The sequence below is a fragment of the Megalobrama amblycephala genome, linkage group LG15, assembly GCF_018812025.1.
Source record: "Megalobrama amblycephala isolate DHTTF-2021 linkage group LG15, ASM1881202v1, whole genome shotgun sequence".
Taxonomy (NCBI): Eukaryota; Metazoa; Chordata; class Actinopteri; order Cypriniformes; family Xenocyprididae; genus Megalobrama; species Megalobrama amblycephala.
Genome location: NC_063058.1, coordinates 14063670 through 14087023, shown reverse-complemented (window position 1 = coordinate 14087023; position 23354 = coordinate 14063670). Strand labels below are relative to the sequence as shown.

General features: G+C 37.9%; 1 protein-coding gene and 1 long non-coding RNA gene across 5 annotated transcripts in view; one reads left to right on the top strand and one right to left on the bottom strand.

The window, feature by feature from the left end:
- dusp8a (dual specificity phosphatase 8a) overlaps positions 1 to 23354 on the bottom strand; it is a 70539-nt gene that overhangs the window by 8623 nt on the left and 38562 nt on the right. Inside the window, exon 1 of one of the 4 annotated variants that reach the window (XM_048159509.1) lies at positions 131 to 1203. The exons of the other annotated variants lie outside the window; for them this stretch is intronic. Within the exon in view, the coding sequence (XP_048015466.1) occupies positions 131 to 248 (118 nt within the window). The 5' untranslated portion in view covers positions 249 to 1203. Of the gene's footprint in view, positions 1 to 130; positions 1204 to 23354 lie in introns of those variants that run through there. 4 annotated transcript variants of the gene reach the window in all.
- The window catches only part of LOC125247958, a 49069-nt gene that overhangs the window by 18486 nt on the left and 7229 nt on the right, over positions 1 to 23354 (top strand). The gene's annotated exons all lie outside the window — the stretch shown is intronic.

Sequence of the window (23354 nt, the reverse complement as noted above, 5' to 3'; positions counted from 1 at the left end):
AATGTTAACATCAGTCAGTTTAAAATATTGGAACAATATGACACATATCGCTTAATCTTGAACCAACACGTGCTTGACAGGTACAGATGGGAAAGCACCATCTGTCTAGGTGACAACAGATGCTACACACCTCTAAGCTTGCGCTCCTTCCTCATCTTACGGACTCTGATTTTGAGCCTCATGTCTGTTCGCTGGATCCCCGGCCAGAAGCAATTCTCCGGTGGGGATATGACCACGTCTAGGGGCATCCGCACCAACTCAGAATGCACCAACTAGTCCAAACCACAGTCCGAGAACTATACGTCTGCAAGATGCTGGGTAACAAAAAAATGTAAGATCCTAAAAACAACACTTAGCAGGGAAAGTCCACAGGAAAGAAACAAATGCATCCCCCTCACAGAAATAAGGGCAGAAGAAGTGTGTGGTCTTTCCTCAGGAGCGCCACGGATCCTTCCTCGATCTCATTCTGTGTGGCAACAACTGAAAGTGGAGCTCGCTATTGTTGTACAGCCTCCGTTCAAGTCTTTCCCCGCCTACTCTCTCTCTCTCTCTCTCTCTGTGTGACCTTAGAGTGAATGAGCTCATTTGCCGTGAGCATAGTCTGCCCTGTCTCTCTCCTCTCTCGCTTACTTTCACTCTGTCTCCCCCCGTTTCTCTCTCTCTCTCTTACTGTGTGTGAGCTGAATCTGGCTCATGAGTAAGGCATGCAACCACATTCCTTACTCACCAAGCAAATATGCAGCCACCTTAGGGGCCCACTCTATGTTTTTCTGAAAATGAAAAAATATAACACCCTCTCAACTGTTTTAGACAGGAACTAGACTGCAAGTACACACTTTATCTGTGTACACTGAGATGCACATTTTAGCTTGATTGTCTCTCTTCACACTCCCTACATGCATCGCATTTACTCAAGTATAAAATATATTACGTTGTGCAAAAAAAATAAATATCTGCAATTATTTTTATTTCAAAAATCTGAATTTTGCATCTAAAATGCACATGTAAAGAAACTAGTATTGAGTGGCACTAGCTAAATTAAAGTCATGGGTTCTATTCCCAATAAATGCGCATACTGAAGTCGCAGTAGATAAATGCATCTGAGAAGTGTGTAAAATGTAGTTTTATTTCTGAAATAAAAACTTTAGGTCTAACACAACAACCCATTTGCTACAAGATGACACTTGCCTGTGTTAAAGGTGCAATGTGTAAAATCTGGGAGGATCTACTGACAGAAATGCAATATAATATACATAACTTTTTCAGTGGTGTATAAAGGCCTTACATAATGAACCATTATGTTTTTATTACCTTAGAATGAGCCATTTCTATCTACATACGCCGCGGGTCCCCTTACATGTTAAGCCACCATTATGCACCGGCATGTTTCTACAGTAGCCCTAAATGGACAAACAACATAGTGTTTAGTCACTATGTTGTTGTTTTTCTTCTAAATTGTTCATGTTTTTAGAGGCAGCTTGCATCATCACTACATTGAATACGCACAAAAAAGTAGTAGTAGAAGTAGTAGTTGTCTGGTTTATTAGAAGCAGAGACCGTTCTTTGTTAGAAGTAAGAAGAAACCTCATTGCTTGACTGGCTAACATACTCTCTGCTGTCTCAGACGACGCATCTTTGTCTTGTATCGGCCAGACGGCCACCATAGCTTCTCTAGATGCTGCTAAAATTTACACACTGCACCTTTAAAGTGGACATAAAACATAAGTTGTAATAGTCTTTTCTTCCCTATTGTGACATATATGCCAGTGAAGTGGCTTCTCAAACAAGAAAAAATGTAGGGCGGGACTTTTTGTCTATCGGGAATTGGTTGGATGGTTGGATTGTTGTCGTTGGCTATTGCTGCGATCGCAGCTGAGGGAGAGTTTGTGAGATTATGAGGGCACATGAATTAAAAAAGAATAATGATGTGCATGGATAAATACTTTATAATAAACACTGCAATATTCCATTAAAAAAAAAAAAAATGTCAATTTTGATTTCATGGTGGTTTTGATTTTCATGCTGATAGCAGTGAAAGCATTGCAGGAAGTAAATGAAATGACTGTGCATTATTGCATGTTTCAAACACATATTTGGTTTAGTAAGATGTTATAGCACAAAAATTCCTGCTAAAAAGACCAGCTTGGAGCGTAATGAACGTCCAGGTCTGGGCTGGTTTTTGCTGGTTAGTTCTGGTTTGATTGCAACATTCACAAGCATGCATGCATGAGGAGTAAACATCTCTACGGATGAGTATGATGCTTGTAAAGGTGCAGTAAGGAGCAGTTGTATCGGAATACAACATTACACTGCAGGATCATCTATCAGGTGAAGCAGAGGAACTACGTCGCTCATGCAGTTTGGCTGCAACTCCACTTGCCTGTATGTGGGGCTTATGGAGTGTTGCCACAATATATTGAATCTATTTATACAAAGCTTTTGGACTCTAACAGAGGATGGTGTGTGTGTGTGTGCAAGAGGAATTTTTGTGTGAATGCGTGTGGAGTTGGAAAGGGTAAGCGCTGATAGCGCTTTTTGTCAGAGCACCAGTGACATGTGATACGCGGATACATCAGTCCATGATGTAATGCTTACGGGGCCCCAGCTGTCATGCCTGAGGTGTGAGGTAGCCTCCAGTCGAGCACAACGCCAGCTTCAATCACTCAGCACTCACATGTGTGCATCAGTCTAAGTGTGTCTAAATCCCCCTGTCTGTGATAAAACAGCGTGAAATTTAGCTGGAGTTTGACATACATATGACATAAATGGATCCCAATGGGGCATCTCTCATTTACGCTCACAATATGGGGCGAAGGAGCTAGAATTCTCACTGCATGATTACGCTTCTAGATGTCTTGTGTATACAAGCCATAAGTGAAGTCATGATGAAGTCATGGAAAGAAAGAAACACGACACGCAGACATTACATGGTACGCATGCGTAGCGGTATCATTTTACCGCCACCGAAACAGAGCAGATATATGCCGTATTCCAATAAATGTGTCTTTACTGCTATGGTGTACTATTATATATTTCATATCATTTAATTACCATCATCCTTTTTTGGAGCCACATGTTGACATGCTTTAATTGGGCACATGTGCTGTAACAAATGTGCAATTTTAACTGTAGGTGTCAACTTGGACATATCCCAGCTGTTAGACAGCAGCCCACAATGTTTCCAGACGCAGAAGTCTCCACACGACACATTTAAATGCCACACTTCAGGCTAACTAAGGGAATAGTATAGCTGAGGTCAAGAAACTAAAAAAGGTGTGGATTTGAACCCTGCAAAGTGTGATCCATGAACCATCACCATTGTGTTCTTGAGAAAGACACTTCCCAGATTGCTCAAGGGTGACTGTTCCTTTAATAAGTGTACTGTTAAAATCAATTTTTCCTCTTCAAACTTCACTACACAACAAACTTCTTTAAATATAATAACACTATGTACTCTGCCATCAAGTATATGAATTTTAGAATGCTGTTGTCTCAAATTGGAACACTTGACGTTTTTACTACATGGAACCATTTGCTGTTTTACATTTGAACACAATGGCTTTTCAAATGTAGCTGATGTGTTGCTGCTAGTTTTAGCACAGACTGTTCTCAAAAAAAAAAAAAAAAATTTTTTTCAAGCACGTTATTACGACCTATATTTACGTTTTAAAGTCAAAAATAATGACAGTGTCGTGTTATGTCTGTCGTCATGAAATAACGTATGACTGTCGTTACCAATCAAAATGCGTGTTCATTTAAATGCAATGTGTGGACTTTTTACACTATTTGTCCTATTTCCATTTAGCAAAACTATTTTTTCATTAACGACTACCCTCTCCTCCCTTAAACCTACCCTTAGTGCTTTATAGTGCATTTACACTTTATGAGCACATGAGTTCCCTGGGATCGAACCCACGATCACATGATCACATGATCACATGATTCCATGTTGTTATATATTGCATTGCTCTGCCAATTGAGCTACGCGAAACCAGAAATATGAGGCAGATAAAAGGGAACAATGCATTAAAATGAAAGTGTCCTGTTGTTGTTATGGGTGCAACTTTAGCAAACGCTCCTTTGGGTCGTATTTCAGGGAAGTGACAAACGACCTATATAGGCGTATTGGTTGGAGAACATGTTGTTTTAGCATGTTTATCCCCTCCCCTTTCACTATGTAGAGAGAGTGTCTAATATATTCCACAATTTATTTTTTCTGTTGAATTATGGTGCGTTCAAGTCATGTCGGAAAGATTGTATTTACAATCTTAAAGGGTTAGTTCACACAAAAATGAAAATTCTGTCATTTATTACTTACCCTCATGCCGTTCCACACCCGTAAGACCTTCGTTAATCTCCAGAACACAAATTAAGATATTTTAGTTGAAATCCGATGGCTCCGTGAGGCCTCCATAGGGAGCAATGACATTTCCTCTCTCAAGATCCATAAAGGTACTAAAAACATATTAAAATCAGTTCATGTGAGTACAGTGGTTCAATATTATTATTATAAAGCGACAAGGATATTTTTGGTGTGCCAAAAAACTATATAATGACTTATATAGTGATGGCCGATTTCAAAAGACTGCTTCAGGAAGCATCGGAGCATTATGAATCAGCATGTCAAATCAGCTGTTCGGAGCGCCAAAGTCATGTGATTTCAGCAGTTTGGCTGTTTGACACGCGATCCGAATCATGATTCGATACGCTGATTCATAACGCTCCGATGCTTCCTGAAGCAGTGTTTTGAAATCGCCCATCACTAAATAAGTCGTTATTTTGTTTTTTTTGGCGCACCAAAAATATTCTCGTCGCTTTATAATATTAATATTGAACCACTGTACTCACATGAACTGATTTAGATGTGGTTTTAGTACCTTTATGGATCTTGAGAGAGGAAATGTCATTGCTGGCTATGGAGGTCTCACTGAGCCATCGGATTTCAACTAAAATATCTTAATTTGTGTTCTGAAGATTAACGAAGGTCTTACGGGTGTGGAACGGCATGAGGCCAAGTAATAAATGACAGAATTTTCATTTTTGGGTGAACTAACCCTTTAATTACAAGTAGGAAATGCATGCATTACCAGACTGCTTTCGTAGTGTAAATGCTTATGTGGTCAAATGCATTAAACAGCGCAGAAAAATGCCAACGATACTGACCTAACGTGCAAACATTATGGAAAGCACACTATTTAAACTTAGACTGAAGACCCAAGTTTGGTTTGAAGACAAAAAAAAACATACCAAGCACAATGTTCTCCGACCATTCTCTCACCCTTCCTGATTTCTTGCAGCTATCGGAGCAGAAACGAAAGCTGATGCTCTCCATGTTTTTACGTTTTTACACGCGTTCATATGTAAATTGCGTGAGCTTATTTCGTCCATTAGATAGAAAGATCTGAAAAAACCCATACATTTACCCACCCATAGACCCTCTCCTCAAATAAATCAGGACAGAAGTGGTTGAAAGTGGACAAAACAGACGGTTTAAAATACCAGGTGTAAACGGGAATAGTCTCCCTCGTCTACTTGTGATCCAATCGACCAAAATGCATTTAATACCATGTGTAAATAGGGCCTGAGAAGTGCACTATGCTTGTTTTCAGTGTGAAAACATTATTCACACAACTTTCACTTCAAAATGACGTTTGAGAAAAAAAAAAAATTGTGAAATGGGACACACCACTAGTTTTATTGTAAGGTTACACATCCTCTTACAAGAGGATACAGCTTTTGGTTGCTGATGTGACTCAATATTTCTATCAATACCTCCAAATCCCCTAAAACAAGCTGAGCTATGAGGTGATAAAACAGCATTGCCTGACTCTTATATCAGTTTTCATTTAACAGTGCCAACCCTGTTAAGCACTATTAATGTTAAAAAGACTATGAACCAGATCTCGCTCAGTTCAGAAAAGACTCGAGGCCTCCAAGTGTAAGGGCTCAACAGGATGCCGTCACTCAGTACTGGGCTGAATCCCAGTGTACAGGTCAAAGGTCAAGTTCATTAATCAAGGTCTGCCATGTTTCAGCTATGTTACCGACAGCCGAAGGAGGACCCGGTTTTAACCGGTTTTAACACTCTTTTGGAGGCCAGTTACACCAGATTTAAATTTTCAGATGTTTTGCAAGGATGTGTTAACAGCCAAAAACTTAAAACTTAAAACATTTTGTGTGATTCATAATGTTGGATGATGAAATTTATGCTATTAAGCAAGCAATTTGTTCTTCTTATGTCACTGTGACATGTGAAAAAGACAAGGCGTCCAGAGAGGATTGACCAACTGTTGCGCTCCTTCCTTTTCCTAAGCCTAACATTAATGTCGTAATGTCAGACGTTCAAATATGGAAAGAAAACGAAGACATACAATGGAGAGCAGTTAGGGTCAGACATCAAATCTGAGACCTGCAAAATGATTTGCTTGAATGAATAATTTTAATTTTGGGGTGAACTGTGCTTTTAACATGAGCACTGATGGTCTTCATAGATGGGTGAACATTAATTAAACCACACCTCCATTTTATATTTATATCTTACCACATTTCATGCATCAACTATTCCCATGCTATCCATTTCCCCTTTCTAGAGAAGAAAGGGTGATTGAGAAACTGGGGTTGATCTATTAATATGGATGGACCCACCCTTCCCCCTTAAAAGACAGAGAAAGAAAGCAATCTAGACCCCCCTATGGAGAACTATGATGTCATTGGGTCACATGTAAACCAGGATAGAGGTCTCTAGAGAGGGTTACACAACTGGGAGGATGTGCTTCATGAGAGTGGGAAGGAAAGGGGGAGATGGATAGGGAAACGGAGAGAGAGAGCCTGAGAGAAAGAGAGATAAATGAGAGGGAGTATTAATGCTTCCAATAAGACAGCGGGATTATGACAAAGCCCACATTCTTTACACAGGGGCTTCAAGCTCCGCTGGAAATCCAAATTTAGCCGAGGATGGAATGGAAGGATTTTGGGCCTCTATCAGGAAATGAGTGCTGGGTTGCGTCACTTGTTTGTGTATGTGTATGTCCTGTGTTCTGCAAACTTTTCCTGGAATTCATTGCATTCTTCAAGAGGCACCAAAACCTTTGGAACTTTTGGAAGATATTATAACTAGAAGTGGCGATTTAAAGGGTTAGTTCACCCAAAAATGAAAATTCTGTCTTTAATTACTCACCTTCATGTCATTTCACACTCTGAAGACCTTTGTTCATCTTCGGAACACAAATTAAGATATTTTTGATGAAATCCTAGAGGTATATTACTTCTCTATAAAGAGCAATATAATCACCACTATATATATGAGGTCCAGAAAGGATCTAAAGACATTGTTAAAACCAGCAACGTGACTGCAGTGGTTCAACCTTAATTTTATGAAGCGAAGAGAATACGTTTTGTGTGCAAAAGCAAAACAAAAATAATTACTTTATTGAACAATATCTTCTCTTCTGTGTCATTCTAATACATTGTTTATGTCCAACGCTTCCAGGTTTTTCTTCAGAACGCCGATTCATTATTGGCCAGCTCCTGCGTCAGCATCACACGCATGCATCGTGCTGCTCACGTAAACAGCTTTGGCCAATACTGAGCCGGCATTCGAACTTAAACACGGAAGCCTTCACCGTGCTTACTGCGGCAACTGTGTAAGGATAATGACAGGGAAGAGAAGAGATTGTTGAATAAAGTCATTATTTTTGTAGTCACTTCATAAAATTAAGGTTGAACCACTGCAGTCACGTCAACTATTTTAATGACGTCTTTAGTACCTTTCTGGACCTTGAAAGTGGCGATTATATTGCTGTCTATGGAGGAGTCAGATAGCTCGCGGATCTCATCAAAAATATCTTAATTTGTGTTCCGAAGATGAACGAAGGTCTTACGGGTGTGGAACGAAATGAGGGTGAGTAATTAATGACATAAATTTCATTTTTGGGTGAACTAATCCTTTAATATGTTAATTTAGAAGTAGAATTAGGGCTGGGCGGTATGGCGACATATATCGTTACCACGATATACAATGTCTATTCTTAGAGATTTTGCTATATCGTGTATATTGTGGTAAATATATACCATGATATATGCATTATTGACAATTCAGAGTGATGAAATGCATGAATGAGAATATAAAGTGCAGGACGCTGCCAAAGTGTGCGCACAGAAAGCTGCCTCTCAGAAGGTGATTGCGAATTTGGGACGTGCTCAATGTTAAAAATTGTTATTAAGCACAATAATCAGTAAAAAAGAACTTAGTTGGGCGCACGAGCTGACTAAGCGTGTGCACAGAAAGCCGTGTCTCGGCATGCGATTGCAAATTCAGTCTTATTGTGCTTGAATGGTCGAATACACACGCAATTATGTCAAAATGGCCATCGTGTGGAGTATTCATGTAAACACAGCAGGTTATGTCTCAAGTGAAAGTAAACAGGTGTAAACCGGATGTGTATCAGTATAATGGATTCATGCGTTTAGTCTTAAAGTGACAGCAGCCTAATATACCTGCTGCTCTGCGTCATTAATGTGTCAAACAAAAGAAAAGATAACTTACTGCTTTAAAGGTGCCCTAGATTCAAAAATTGGATTTACCTTGGCATAGTTAAATAACAAGAGTTCAGTACATGGAAAAGACATACAGTGAGTCTCAAACTCAATTGTTTCCTCCTTCTTATATAAATCTCATTTGTTTAAAAGACCGCCGAAGAACTGGCGAATCTCAACATAACACCGACTGTTACGTAACAGTCGGGGTGTACGCCCCCAATATTTGCATATGCCAGCCCATGTTCCCAACATTATGAAAGGCATTAGACAAGGGCAGCCAGTATAAACGTCTAGATCTGCACAGGTGAATCATCAGACTAGGTAAGCAAGCAAGGACAATAGCGAAAAATGGCAGATGGAGCAATAATAACTGACATGATCCATGATAACATGATATTTTTAGTGATATTTGTAAATTGTCTTTCTAAATGTTTCGTTAGCATGTTGCTAATGTACTGTTAAATGTGGTTAAAGTTACCATCGTTTCTTACTGTATTCACAGAGACAAGACTGTCATTATTTTCATTTTTTAAACACTTGCAGTCTGTATAATTCATAAACACAACTTCATTCTTTATAAATCTCTCCAACAGTGTAGCATTAGCCGTTAGCCACGGAGCACCATCAAACTCATGCAGAATCAAATATAAACATCCAATTAAATACTCTACTTACGCGATTAGACATGCTGCATGACGAACACTTTGTAAAGATCCATTTTGAGGGTTATATTAGCAGTGTGAACTTTGTTTTTGGCTGTTTAAGGCAAGCACGAGCTCAGTGGGCGGAGAGCACGAGATTTAAAGGGGCCGCGCTGCATAAATCGGCGCGTTTATAATGATGCCCCAAAATAGGCAGTTAAAAAAATTAATTAAAAAAAAAAAAAAACTATGGGGTATTTTGAGCTGAAACTTCACAGACACATTCAGGGGACACCTTAGACTTATATTACATCTTTTGGAAACATGTTCTTGGGCACCTTTAATAAGAATAAATGTATGTTTAATTCATACAGTGAAGACTATGTTTAATTTTTTTAATTTTTTTTACATTTGATTGTTACATTTCTGTACTAATTCTAACTATGTTAAATAAACCTATTGTACCTGAAAAACTTTGCCCACCCCTAACTAGAAAAAATAATTATATAAGAAAAAAACAACAACAACATATTCAATCATCCTCTCTGACCTGTACATAAATTAAGAAATACGGTATTTTTCTACCATTGGAGCAATTCAATTTTCAAACTAAAATGACTTGAAATACCTTAGCAACTGTATATAAATATTCTGGCAACATCCAGAAAGCCTTAGCATTGTGATAGTGAGTTTTACACAACAAACACTTCTGAAATTTGAAAAATCTAGTTATAACACTTTCAAAATGTAGCTCAGGTGAACTACTGCAACAACATGATCCAGAGAATTTACTGAAACTAAGCACCACAAAACACCTGAAACGGTCATGACATTTCAAACATAAGCTCATTAACATAAATGTATGCATTTGGTAGATGCTTTTTTCCAAAGCGACTTGCACTGTATTCAAGGCATATATTTTATCAGCTCTTGCACTCCCTGGGAATCAAACCCATGCTGAAAAAAATGGTGTTTTGAAAAAGTTGGTAGTACATTTCACAAATAATTACAAAGAAACAGCAACTAACACAACAAATTAAACATGAAAATAGACTGAAATAGTATTTTCATGTAAAACATACTCCAATAAATATAAATTTTTTTTTACAACTTTGAAAAATCATTTGCGTTGCAAGCTCTGTGTTCTACTGTTTGAGTTACAAGAATTCCATAAACCATTTATGCTTTCACTTGGCCCGTCCTGAATGAAAAATATGCTGGTGCTTGGAGGTTAGCCAATTATAACAAGTCATTTACATATAGAAATCTTTAAGGCACAGTAGCTAAAATATTTAATTCGAGAGAGGGTGGAAACAAAGATATGCCCATTTTAATGCAAGGGAAAAATAAAATGTTACAAAAGTGTTACATATGCCTCGGTTATATAAGTTGGAAAAGTTTTCCTCCATTTAATTAAGTGCAATGAACATTTTTATTTTGTGGACGATAGGTAGAATCAAGACAAGAAAAGTAGGTGTGGGTAAACCAAGGGAGAAAAAGAGGGAGACGGTAGCAGAGAGAAGAGGAGAAGCAGTTCATGTCATGCTGAAAGTATTTGGCACTGGTCGGCCCGCTGACATTTCTTCATTTCTTCAGCTTGTTTCTCAGAATTGACATAACACATATAATTTGAGGTCTATGAGAGCACAGAGAAACTAAATCCAAGTTTACAGTGGGCCATATGTAGGACAAATACTACTCATTTCTTTATACCGCAAAGTGGTGTATGTGCATGTCGAGGGTACAGGGTGGAGACTGAAAGGTCATCTTTTTGACCTTTGCGAATCTGTGGCGTGTGTATGTGTGCCTGTTCAAGTAGGCGACTGGCGCCAGATGTGATGACCACAGGAGCCTGAACTAAAAATAGAGCCATGCTCTAATCAGAAAGACATACAGCGAGAGAAAGAGTTGAGTGTGTGTGTGTGTTTGTTGAAAATAACAGAACACCAAGATCGTCCCTCGAGAGCTTACCTCATCCTAATGGCAACAGTGGCTCTTTTTCAATAGAAACATTGATCCCCGTGCTGCCCTGGGACGATAATGGACACGGGTTACATCGACACAGGAAGTCAAGCTGCTACAGGACAGTGTTTTAGATGTTAACCTTCTGAATTGATTCAAGATTTAAATGGGATTTTATTGTTCACGTTTAGATCACTATTCCTCACGTAAAACACATAGTCTAAAAGCGTCTGATAAATAAACAATTCCAAAGAAAATGTATTTGTTCGGGCAAATGTGTGGTGCTTTCTCGTGCAAAACTCACTACCTCAATGCAAGGGTGTTTTCTGGGTGCTTTAAGGGAAATGCTTTGTGTTTTCTAGGGCTGCCCCCTAATAGTCAACTATCCGTTCGTTGAGTCGACCAAAGTTTTATTAGTTGCTTAGTTGCAAGAAAGAAAAAAAAAGTCCACAGGAAGTGGCGAAGTGACAGGCAGATCATTAACAGCTGGTCTATGTGGTAATTACAGTACCGGGCAGGACATACAAACGCTCGCCTATCATTAATTGACCTCAAATATGGCTTATCACCTGAAACAGAAGTAGTAGCAACTTTACATGGCCGGCTGCTTTAACGTTAACCTAGAAAAATGTGGGCTAAAAGTGTTTGTGCAGAGTGTGAAAGCTGAATAGTAGCACGCTTACTGCATGACCGCTAACATGGAGGCGCCGGCGTGATCACTTGCACTAAAAATACTCCATTATTTTTGGTCATACAGATAAGAGTAATACATCTTTTGAATCTGTGAAGAGTCTACTTTTATATGTGTGCACTCACAGTAGCAACAAAATTTTGCTCTTTTATAAAATAATGAAAGCAAACGGTACACTTTCTGCCGTCTCTCTCTGTGAACTTAAGTGTGCCAAAAAAAAAAGAAAGAACCGAAACTCCATGTAAACTTGCCTCACAGACATGAACAATATATCTATAGAAATCGAAATGTCTACTTTTAAATGAACCAATTCAAATGGAAAACAAATATTCTCAAGTTGTGTAATCCGTATGAAACGTGCATATATGTGCATCCACTATTGCGGAGATGATGAGTCAGCGCCATCAACTTCATCACTGCAGCCGAAATACAGAAAACACTAGTTTATCAATGAAAATGTTAAAGCGATCTCCTTGTTGTTTTTCCCTGACGCAGTCATAATCATTACTTCTGCCGGTGCGCTGTGGCAAGCTTTATGCGTGTGCTTGAACATGGATTAGGCTATGTAGGAATTAAAGGCTCTTTATTATGATTTATCTGGTTTTCTACTGGCCCAAATCACAAACTGCCCACCCCTAAATCTATAATATTCTGATCTCTAGATATGACTTGGGTCAAATGTACGTTTTTTTTACGATTTTCTTTGCCCATTTCATCCACCAAGCAAACGTTTTGAGTTGGATTGCTTCAAAAAGCACATATTTCCTTGATAGGCTGCACAATTTTAGACATGATTTCAATTTCTTGATTCAACATTTATAGCCCAGTTTCACATACAAGGCTTAAGCCTAATCCCAGACTAAAATGCATGTTTGATCTGTCTTAAAGTAATGTTAGTGCCAATTTTTTGTCTGAAGATGCACAACAGTAATGTTTATTATTTTTTTTTCTTTTTCTAAAGGCACATTTAAAAAAGCTACTTAAATGTCCTAAATTAACTAAGGCCTAATCCTGGCTTAATCTAAGCCCTGTCTGTGAAACCGTGCCTATATGTAATAACTTCTAAAAGGGCAATTGTTGAGCCTTGGTGCTTATATGGGAAATTTAAGTTTGAATCTGGCTAGCATAATCGTTTTAATCCATTTTCTTCCCAAATTCCCTTTAAAAATACTCATAACATTAACACTTCATGAACACAAACCTATTAAAATTTTTAAAAAAAAACTCACGTTTATTAAAGTTTTGGCAAAAAAATATTTAATGCACAGTGACCCAAGTTTAATTCCCATGCTGGAGTAAATTAATTTAAAAAATCAAGACAAATTTCAACACCATTCCAGTGGATGTATTAACTTCCGTGGATGTATTTATCATATTTTCTAATCTGCTTCCTAATCTAGTTGTCTAATAAACTTGGCATTGTATATTACGATTATTGTTGGCTCTTCAACGAATTGCTTTTGTTTTACTTTGGATAACTTTGTCACTTTGGATAAAATGTCTGCTAAATGCATACATGTAAATATAAATGTAATTAACAAAAGCGGGATCCCATTTAGTGCCATTTTTCTTAGTGTTTCACATTAACTTGACTCCAAAGTTGGAAAATTGAATGTACATTTATGTTTAAAAAATGTTTCTTGAAACGCTGAATGTTTAGGCTAAAAATGTGACTTGTCTTTTATAATCTTGGCTTACAACAGTTTAAGTCGCGCAAATATAATAGGAAACATTTTTCCAGAGAAGTCTGTCAGACTTTTCCTGCGCTGGTTTAAATCATGAATGCCCTCCTGTCCTTTACCTCAACTGGGCGTAGAAACGGCGGTAAAACTGGAGCTTTGGCTGACCTGGAGTCTGGAGTCTGAGAGAGAATGTAATGTTGAGGGCAGGCTTACAGTGAAAGGATATATTGATATTGTTTTAGAGCGAATGCGTCACCACCTGTTCATTACCTCATTTTGGCGAACACACACAAACACTTCAGCAAGAAACGCCCAGTTGCATAATAGAAGCCCGGGAGTGAGACAAAGCTGAATTCAGCTCCAAAAGCAGCTAAATACAAAGGGGGAAGGAACAGCCGCGCTCTGCTCCCTGCCAAGCTAAAACTTTCATCTTCTAATTGAGCATAATTTGCTACTTTCTGCCGAATTCCTCCCACTTTTGCTGCGTTAACTGTTGGTGGTGCAGAGGACATTTTAGAGCATCTGGAAGTTTAAAATATGTGTCAAGTTAGAAAAGAGAAATTATGTTGGTTTCATATGGTTTTGAAAAGCTTTTACACTATTAAATATAAATTTAAAATTAAAATGTTTTTAATGAAACTAAAAAAGTCAAATGTGGTAAAAAGTCAAGTAAAAATTAATAATTTTTCTTACACCTTTAATACGTGTGTTTAACATCTGTACATATCTTAATCATTTTCATTATTTTTTTATATCTATTTTCAGTCGCACCACACAATTTGCAACCTTGGCTTGTGATAAAAATTATATTTTATAAGACTTATTACACTTGACACACAGTCATGGGGGTTCTGCATGTTGGTTATACCACATAAATTAGATTTTGTTGACTTTCTTTTTTTTTTTTTTTTTAAATTAGTAAAGAAGGTTTGTTTCATTTTACCCCCCAAAAAACATAATAATTAAAGATTATGCCAAACTACCGTACTTAAAGGATTAGTTCACTTTCAAATGAAAATTACCCTAAGCTTTACTCACCCTCAAGCCATCCTAGGTGACTTTCTTCTTTCTGATGAACACAATCAGAGATATATTAATAAATATCCTGACGCATCCGAGCTTTATAATGGCAGTGAGCAAGACCAACGAGTATGAACCTGAAGAAAGTGCCTCCATCCACCATAAATGTACTCCACACGGCTCCGGGAGGTTAATAAAGGCCTTCTGAAGCGAAGTGATGCATTTGTGTAAAAAAAAAAAAAAAAAAACATATTTAACAAGTTATGAAGTAAAATATCTAGCTTCCACCAGAACGCCTTCCGTATACAACTTACAAAGAAAGTGTAAAACGCTTGCATTACGTCCTACGCCTTCCCTATTCAACTTACGGAAAAAACGTAAATTGAATATGGAAGGTGGTCTGGTGGAAGCTAGATATTTTAATTCATAACTTGTTAAATATGTCTATTTTTTTACACAAACGCATTGCTTCACTTCAGAAGGCCATTATTAACCCCCCAGAGCCGTGTGAAGTACGTTTAAGATGGATGGAGGCACTTTATTCAGCTCATTCTCATTAGTCACGTTCACTGCCATTATAAAGCTTGGATGAGTCAGGATATTTATTAATATTTCTCCGACTGTGTTCATCAGAAAGAAGAAAGCCATATACACCTAGGATGGCTTGAGGGTGAGTAAAGCTTGGGGTAATTTTCATTGGAAAGTGAACTAATCCTTTAAGATTTTCTTTTGACATTTTTGATTGTATGCCCCCAAAAATAACAAAATAAATATTTTTGAATAATTTAATAGAGCAAAAAATGAGTATGATTTCACTGACCCATATAATACCTGGAGAAAATGACACACATGTAAATGCATATAGGTGACCCAGTGGACTTGATGTCCCACCCTACATAGAAAAACAAAGACAGATGGCGACAGGCTAGCAAGATTAAGAGTGATTACACATCTGTAGGACACACACGTATGTTCTGCAGCACATCCTTGTGGGTAAGGTGTGAAAGCTTCAGGCTGTGAACTCTGTGTGTGTAAATGTGTGTGTGCCATTCCAATAAGAAGGGCAGCGTGGATGAGATGCCTGTGGAGCGAGATGGAAGATTAAATTCAACAACAGCATGCGTAACATTTCAGTCCAAGAACCTGTGAACACCACACATTAAGAGGAAACAGCAGGCCAGCTCAACAGACAACAAAGACAATCTTAATGTCAGTCAACAGGGTGGACCCAAAGAGCTGATTCAGATGTGTTATAATTTGTTTACACTAGGAATGCTGTTGTTTGTGTGTGTGTATATACAGGGAGTGCAGAATTATTAGGCAAGTTGATTTTCTGATCATATTTTTTTCCCAAGCACATTTTACCAATTCCAATCCACATCAATCTTAATAACTACTATTAATATTGTTTTTAATCATTTATAAGTGATATATAATTGTTCATGAAGGCTGGAAATGAAAAATGCCTTATATTCAGGTATGCAGAATTATTAGGCAAGTTTTCTTTTACAGGCAAAATGAGCCAAAAAAGAGATTTAACTCAGACTGAAAAGTCAAAAATTATTAAATACTCATGAGAAGGACGCAATACTAATGCAATACTAGAAATTGCAAAGTTAAAGCATGACCAAGGGACAGCAAAATGCTCATTGGGTCAGCGGGGTCAGACAAAAACAGGTGGAAAAGAAAAGACACATGTTAACTGCAAAATAATTAAGAATTATGTGTGAAACCATCAGGAACCCTTTAGTCTCCAGCGCCACCATTTTCCAGAGCTGCAACCTACCTGGAGTCTCCAGAAGTGCAAGGTGTCAGGATCTCAGAGACTTAGGTTAGCTAAAGAATCCTAAAAAATGACCTGCACTTGATAAGAATCACAAGCTGAAGTCTTATAAAATACATGAAGACTGGGTTTTAATAGGGCTTATAGACAGACAGCTTGAGAGTGACTCCTGATGGACCAGCACCACATCCTCTTGTACCACTGTTTGAAGAATTTATCCAGAATCTGGCAGTAAGGTGTTTGAGTTCACTTTTAGTCCATCTCTTATCCTGAAATGTCTGTCTTGCAGAGATGGACTAAAAATGATCTTCCAAAACTTACTGCCAGATTCTGGAAGATAAATTCTTCAAACAGTGGTACAAGAGGATGTGGTGCTGGTCCTTCAGGAGTCACTCTCAAGCTGTCTGTTTATAAGGCCTATAAAAACCCAGTCTTCATGTATTTTATAACACTTCAGCTTGTGATTCTTATCAAGTGCGGGTCATTTTTTAGGATTCTTTAGCTAACCTAAGTCTCTGAGATCCTGAGACCTTGCACTTCTGGAGACTCCAGGTAGGTTGCAGTTCTGGAAAATGGTGGCGCTGGAGACTAAAGGGTTCCTGATGGTTTCACACATAATTCTTAATTATTTTGCAGTTAACGTGTCTTTTCTTTTCCACCTGTTTTTGTCTGACCCCGCTGACCCAATGAGCATTTTGCTGTCCCTTGGTCATGCTTTAACTTTGCAATTTCTAGTATTGCATTAGTATTGCGTCCTTCTCATGAGTATTTAATAATTTTTGACTTTTCAGTCTGAGTTAAATCTCTTTTTTGGCTCATTTTGCCTGTAAAAGAAAACTTGCCTAATAATTCTGCACACCTGAATATAAGGCATTTTTCATTTCCAGCCTTCATGAACAATTATATATCACTTATAAATGATTAAAAACAATATTAATAGTAGTTATTAAGATTGATGTGGATTGGAATTGGTAAAATGTGCTTGGGAAAAAAATATGATCAGAAAATCAACTTGCCTAATAATTCTGCACTCCCTGTATATATATGTGTTGTCAAAAGTACTGACTGCGGTACTGAAATTTTAAAAATGTGATGCTTTGAGCGCTGTTGAGTGGATTCGTAAACACCTCTGATTGGCCATTCATCAGATATTTCTTTGATTGGCTACAATGATCAACGCCTCAAAAACATGTTGTAAATAGACATCAGTGATGCTTTTCACCGTGCGTTTACACAGATACACAGAGGACCGTTTGAAAGCAGGCGTCTATCAGCGGACCGGTCTGCTGATGGACGCCTGCTTTCAAACAGTCCCGCTTTCAAATTCAAACACTCCCGTGTGCTTTCAAATGCTCCCGTGCGTTGATCATTGCAGCCGATCACAGACATATCTGTTGATCACATGAACACAATGGCCAATTAGAGATGTTTACGAATCCGCTCAACAGTGCTCAAAGCGTCACATTTTTATAATTTCAGTACCGGCTTGGTATCAAAGTTGGTACTTTTTACAACACTATAAGGAATAAATAGGCCTATTAGCTAAATATATTTCACTTAAAGGTGCTAAAGAGGATGTTTTGTTTTATACATTTTTGCAATATTACTCGTGTAACTGTCTTTACTAACTGATAAAAGACTATTTATTAGGTGCACTGAAAGGAATAATATTAATATACATCATCTGTGCACGAGGTAGGGCCTTAAAACATCAGCCAATCGTTTACGCGATCATCGCGTAAACGATTGCCCCTCTGGCTTGTCAATCACTGCCGTGACGTTCCTTGTGAGAGACGTGCGCGGCTGCGCACTCCAGTAACTTTCCACACTCCACAGGCGCTGCATGATTTTTATCAGGAGTAACAACTGCAGATTATGAGTTACCTGCGGTGAGTCCGACATAATGAATCCACTAACACGACACAGCGAATGCCGGTGGTAAACACTCGTGTTCCAATACTCGTGCACGCGTTTTGGGAGGCGTTCCCTTGAAATGAGCTGTGAAGGAGGGGGGTTGTTCTTACGCATGCGCTCATTTCAAAAACTCACTAAGTCTTTGACAATTTGAGCGCATGAAGACGAGAAAGAGAACTTAATTCTGAACTTGTGGCTGCATTCTGTGCGCGAACGCACATGAACACCGAATGTTGTTCTCTTCCGTGTATATTTGTGCCTGAACGGACACATACATGCAAAAAAAAAAAAAATCAAAATGCACATTAAACATCGAATATACTCATAAACACAGTTGCTTATAGCTTACGTGAACTAAACAATTGAGTATAACACTTTATTTTACAGTCTCCTTGTTCCATATGTTACGTGTACTTACCATAGTTTACTTAACAGTAAATTATGCATAATTACATGCTACTAACCCTCAGCCAAACCCTTATCCTACCCTAACCCTATAGTAAGTACATGTTGTTAATCAGTAATACTCTGTACTTAAAGGTGCCCTAGAACTTTTTTTAAAAAGATGTAATATAAGTCTAAGGTGCCCCCTGAATGTGTCTGTAAAGTTTCAGCTCAAAATACCCCATAGATTTTTTTTTTTAATTCATTTTTTTAACTGCCTATTTTGGGGCATCATTATAAATAAGCCGATTCAGGGCTACTGGCCCTTTAATTCTCGTGCTCCACGCCCACGGAGCTCGCGCTTGCCTTGAACAGTGCATAAACAAAGTTTACACAGCTAATATAACCCTCAAATGGATCTTTACAAAGTGTTCGTCATGCATGCGGCATGCATGCGTCGGATTATGTGAGTATTATATACCATTATATTGTTTACATTTAATTCTGAATGAATTTGAGGCTGTGCTCCGTGGCTAACGGCTAATGCTACACTGTTGGAGAGATTTATAAAGAATGAAGTTGTGTTTATGAATTATACAGACTGCAAGTGTTTAAAAATGGAAATAGCGACGGCTCTTGTCTCTGTGAATACAGTAAGAAACAATGGTAACTTTAACCACATTTAACAGTACATTAGCAACATGCTAACGAAACATTTAGAAAGACAATTTACAAATATCACTAAAAATATCATGATATCATGGATCATGTCAGTTATTATTGCTCCATCTGCCATTTTTCGCTATTGTTCTTGCTTGCTTACCTACTCTGATGATTCACCTGTGCAGATCCAGATGTTACTGGCTGCCCTTGTCTAATGCCTTTCATAATGTTGGGAACATGGGCTGGCATATGCAAATATTGGGGGCGTACATATTAATGAGCCCAACTGTTACGTAACAGTCGGTGTTATGTTGAGATTCGCCTGTTCTTCTGAGGTCTTTTAAACAAATGAGATTTATATAAGAAGGAGGAAACAATGGAGTTTGAGACTCACTGTATGTCTTTTCCATGTACTGAACTCTTGTTATTTGACTATGCCAAGATAAATTAAATTTTTCATTCGAGGGCACCTTTAAATATATAATTACACTGTAACAATGACACCTTAAAATAAAGTGTAACCCAATTGAAAACCAGTATTTTGGATTCGCTCATTCTTTCATAAAGTGACAACAGCCTATATTCCTGCTGCTTTCTGTGTCATGAATGTTAATCAAACAACAAAAGACAAAGATAAAAATCACTTTTGTAGTTAACACATATTAATTATATTTAATTTATACAGTGAAGAATATGCAGTGTTATTTTACATTTGATTATTCAATTTCTGACACCTGAATACTGTTAGACTTACCTGAAACTATATAAAGCACTATTTATTTCATGTGTATCTTTGTTCTGTTATATTTATCTATGTTTGTAATTTGTTAATTATTTTCACTCACCTACAAAATCACCCCAATTATCCTAGAATGGTTAATTCAAGTCATCTGGTGATTTTTTTTCATATTGCAATGTATATCGCATAAAAACAAAATATCGTAATGTCATTTTTTTTTTTTTCCCAGTATTGTACAGCCCTTAACAGAAAGGAAACCAAGATTCTAGTTTTTCATTTTACAAAGGCACGTTTTGTTTTTATTGTGAGAGTACAAAAATAAAAGTAAACACTTTACAGTTTTATAGTCTTACTCTTATCTTATCTACTCTTATCTATTCTAAGTTGTTTCCGCTGTTCTAAGGAAACAATTCAAGTTATCGTGCAATCTCACACACACAAAAACACAACATATTAGTTTTAGCCAGGGGCGTCGGTGTGAACGGGCCTTTGGAGGGTTTCGGTGTAAAGTTGACAAACTAAATTACACTTGTATGATTTGGATTTGGACACCACTTTTCAATAAGCTGAAGGCAGACAACATCGTTCACATTGTCGTCCATTTCTATTACTCCATAAACTTGGCCAAGTATGCTGGCTAGCTGCCAAACTTGCATGCACATATTAACTAATGTTTCCTTTGCTCTAATGCTTCATAATGCCTGAACTGTCAAACTGTGCCTAAAAATTGGTGCAATGATAGTAGCGTATAATTTTGGATGTATGGTACATAGATTTTTTTATTTTACAATGCAACTCTAAGGTCTACTGACCAAGATTTCACAACAGTTGCAAGACAAACTTCTTTAAGAACCACTCAAATGGCCTTTTACGTGAAGTTCTGAATTTTTGTGAAATCTATTTGTAATGGTATTATCAAACTATGAAACCATCACTTGCTTTCTGTAGCATCAGTCTGCATGTGTTTTGAGGGCGTTTCAAACTTTGCGTTTGTGCATAAACTTTCTTATCAAGATAGCATTTATAATAAAGGAAATTGTGACTGCCTGAGACAGGAAGTGGTCATAAACTTCCTGTTCGTTTAGAGTCTATCACTTCATCACTATTCCTATCATAACACTATCTAATCTGCTGCTAAACCAAAAACTTTGTTGTGCAACTCTGAACCTCTGTTTAAAACTCTAGTGAGCAGCCTTTACTCCCTTCATAGATAGCTTCTTAAGTTTGCATCCTAATAGTATTATTATCAGTGACAGAGACGTAGAACTCGGAAGTGCTGCACTGTGTTTACTACATCAGCTGTGTAGGAGACTGACATGGAAGAGAAGAAATTGTTGAATGAAGTCATTATTTTGTTTTTTGCACTCAAAAAAATATTCTCGTCACTTCATAAAATTAAAGTTGAACCACTGTAGTCACATGGACTATTTTAACAATGTCTTTAGTACCTTACTGGTAATTGGTAATTGTGGTAATTGTGTTGGAGTCTATTGGAGGCCAGATAGCTCACAGGTTTCATTAAAAAAAAAACGACATGAGGGTGAGTAATTAAAGGCAGAATTTTCATTTTTGGGTGAACTAACCCTTTAAGCCATACGCTAGGGTATGCGTAAATTGTGTGTGATGTACAAACCCGATTCCAAAAAAGTTGGGACACTGTACAAATTGTGAATAAAAACAGAATGCAATGATGTGGAAGTTTCAAATTTTAATATTTTATTCAGAATACAACATAGATGACATATCAAATGTTTAAACTGAGAAAATGTATAATTTTAAGGGAAAAAGTTGATTTTAAATTTCATGGCATCAACACATCTCAAAAAAGTTGTGACAAGGCCATGTTTACCACTGTGTGGCATCCCCTCTTCTTTTTATAACAGTCTGCAAACGTCTGGGGACTGAGGAGACAAGTTGCTCTAGTTTAGGAATAGGAATGTTGTCCCATTCTTGTCTAATACAGGCTTCTAGTTGCTCAACTGTCTTAGGTCTTCTTTGTCGCATCTTCCTCTTTATGATGCGCCAAATGTTTTCTATGGGTGAAAGATCTGGACTGCAGGCTGGCCATTTGAGTACCCGGATCCTTCTTCTACGCAGCCATGATGTTGTAATTGATGCAGTATGTGGACTGGCATTGTCATGTTGGAAAATGCAAGGTCTTCCCTGAAAGAGACAACGTCTGGATGGGAGCATATGTTGTTCTAGAACTTGGATATACCTTTCAGCATTGATGGTGCCTTTCCAGATGTGTAAGCTGCCCATGCCACACGCACTCATGCAACCCCATACCATCAGAGATGCAGGCTTCTGAACTGAGCGCTGATAACAACTTGGGTTGTCCTTGTCCTCTTTAGTCCGGATGACATTTTCCAAAAAGAACTTCAAATTTTGATTCGTCTGACCACAGAACAGTTTTCCACTTTGCCACAGTCCATTTTAAATGAGCCTTGGCCCAGAGAAAAGGCCTGCACTTTTGGATCATGTTTATATATGGCTTCTTTTTTGACCAATAGAGTTTTAGCTGGCAACGGCGAATGGCACTGTGGATTGTGTTCACCGTCAATGTTTTCTGGAAGTATTCCTGAGCCCATGTTGTGATTTCCATTACAGTAGCATTCCTGTATGTGATGCAGTGCCATCTAAGGGCCCGAAGATCACGGGCATCCAGTATGGTTTTCTGGCCTTGGCCCTTACGAACAGAGATTGTTCCAGATTCTCTGAATCTTTGGATGATATTATGCACTGTAGATAATGATAACTTCAAACTCTTTGCAATTTTTCTCTGAAAAACTCCTTTCTGATATTGCTCCACTATTTTTCGCCGCAGTATTGGGGGAATTGGTGATCCTCTGCCCATCTTGACTTCTGAGAGACACTGCCACTCTGAGAGGCTCTTTTTATACCCAATAATGTTGCCAATTGACCTAATAAGTTGCAAATTGGTCCTCCAGCTGTTCCTTATATGTACATTTAACTTTTCTGGCCTCTTATTGCTACCCGTCCCAACTTTTTTTGGAACGTGTAGCTCTCATGAAATCCAAATGAGCCAATATTTGGCATGACATTTCAAAATGTCTAACTTTCAACATTTGATATGTTATCTGTATTCTATTGTGAATAAAATATACGTTTATGAGATTTGTAAATTATTGCATTCCTTTTTTATTCACAATTTGTACAGTGTCCCAACTTTTTTGGAATTGGGTTTGTAAATTTCAGCATAGTAAGCACGTGCAGCCAGATTTTACCGCACTTATAATGTATGCTTAGCTCGCACATGCACCTTTTTTCACAAATAAATTAGTCTATGAGGTGGCAACACTGACCTGCTGTTGTT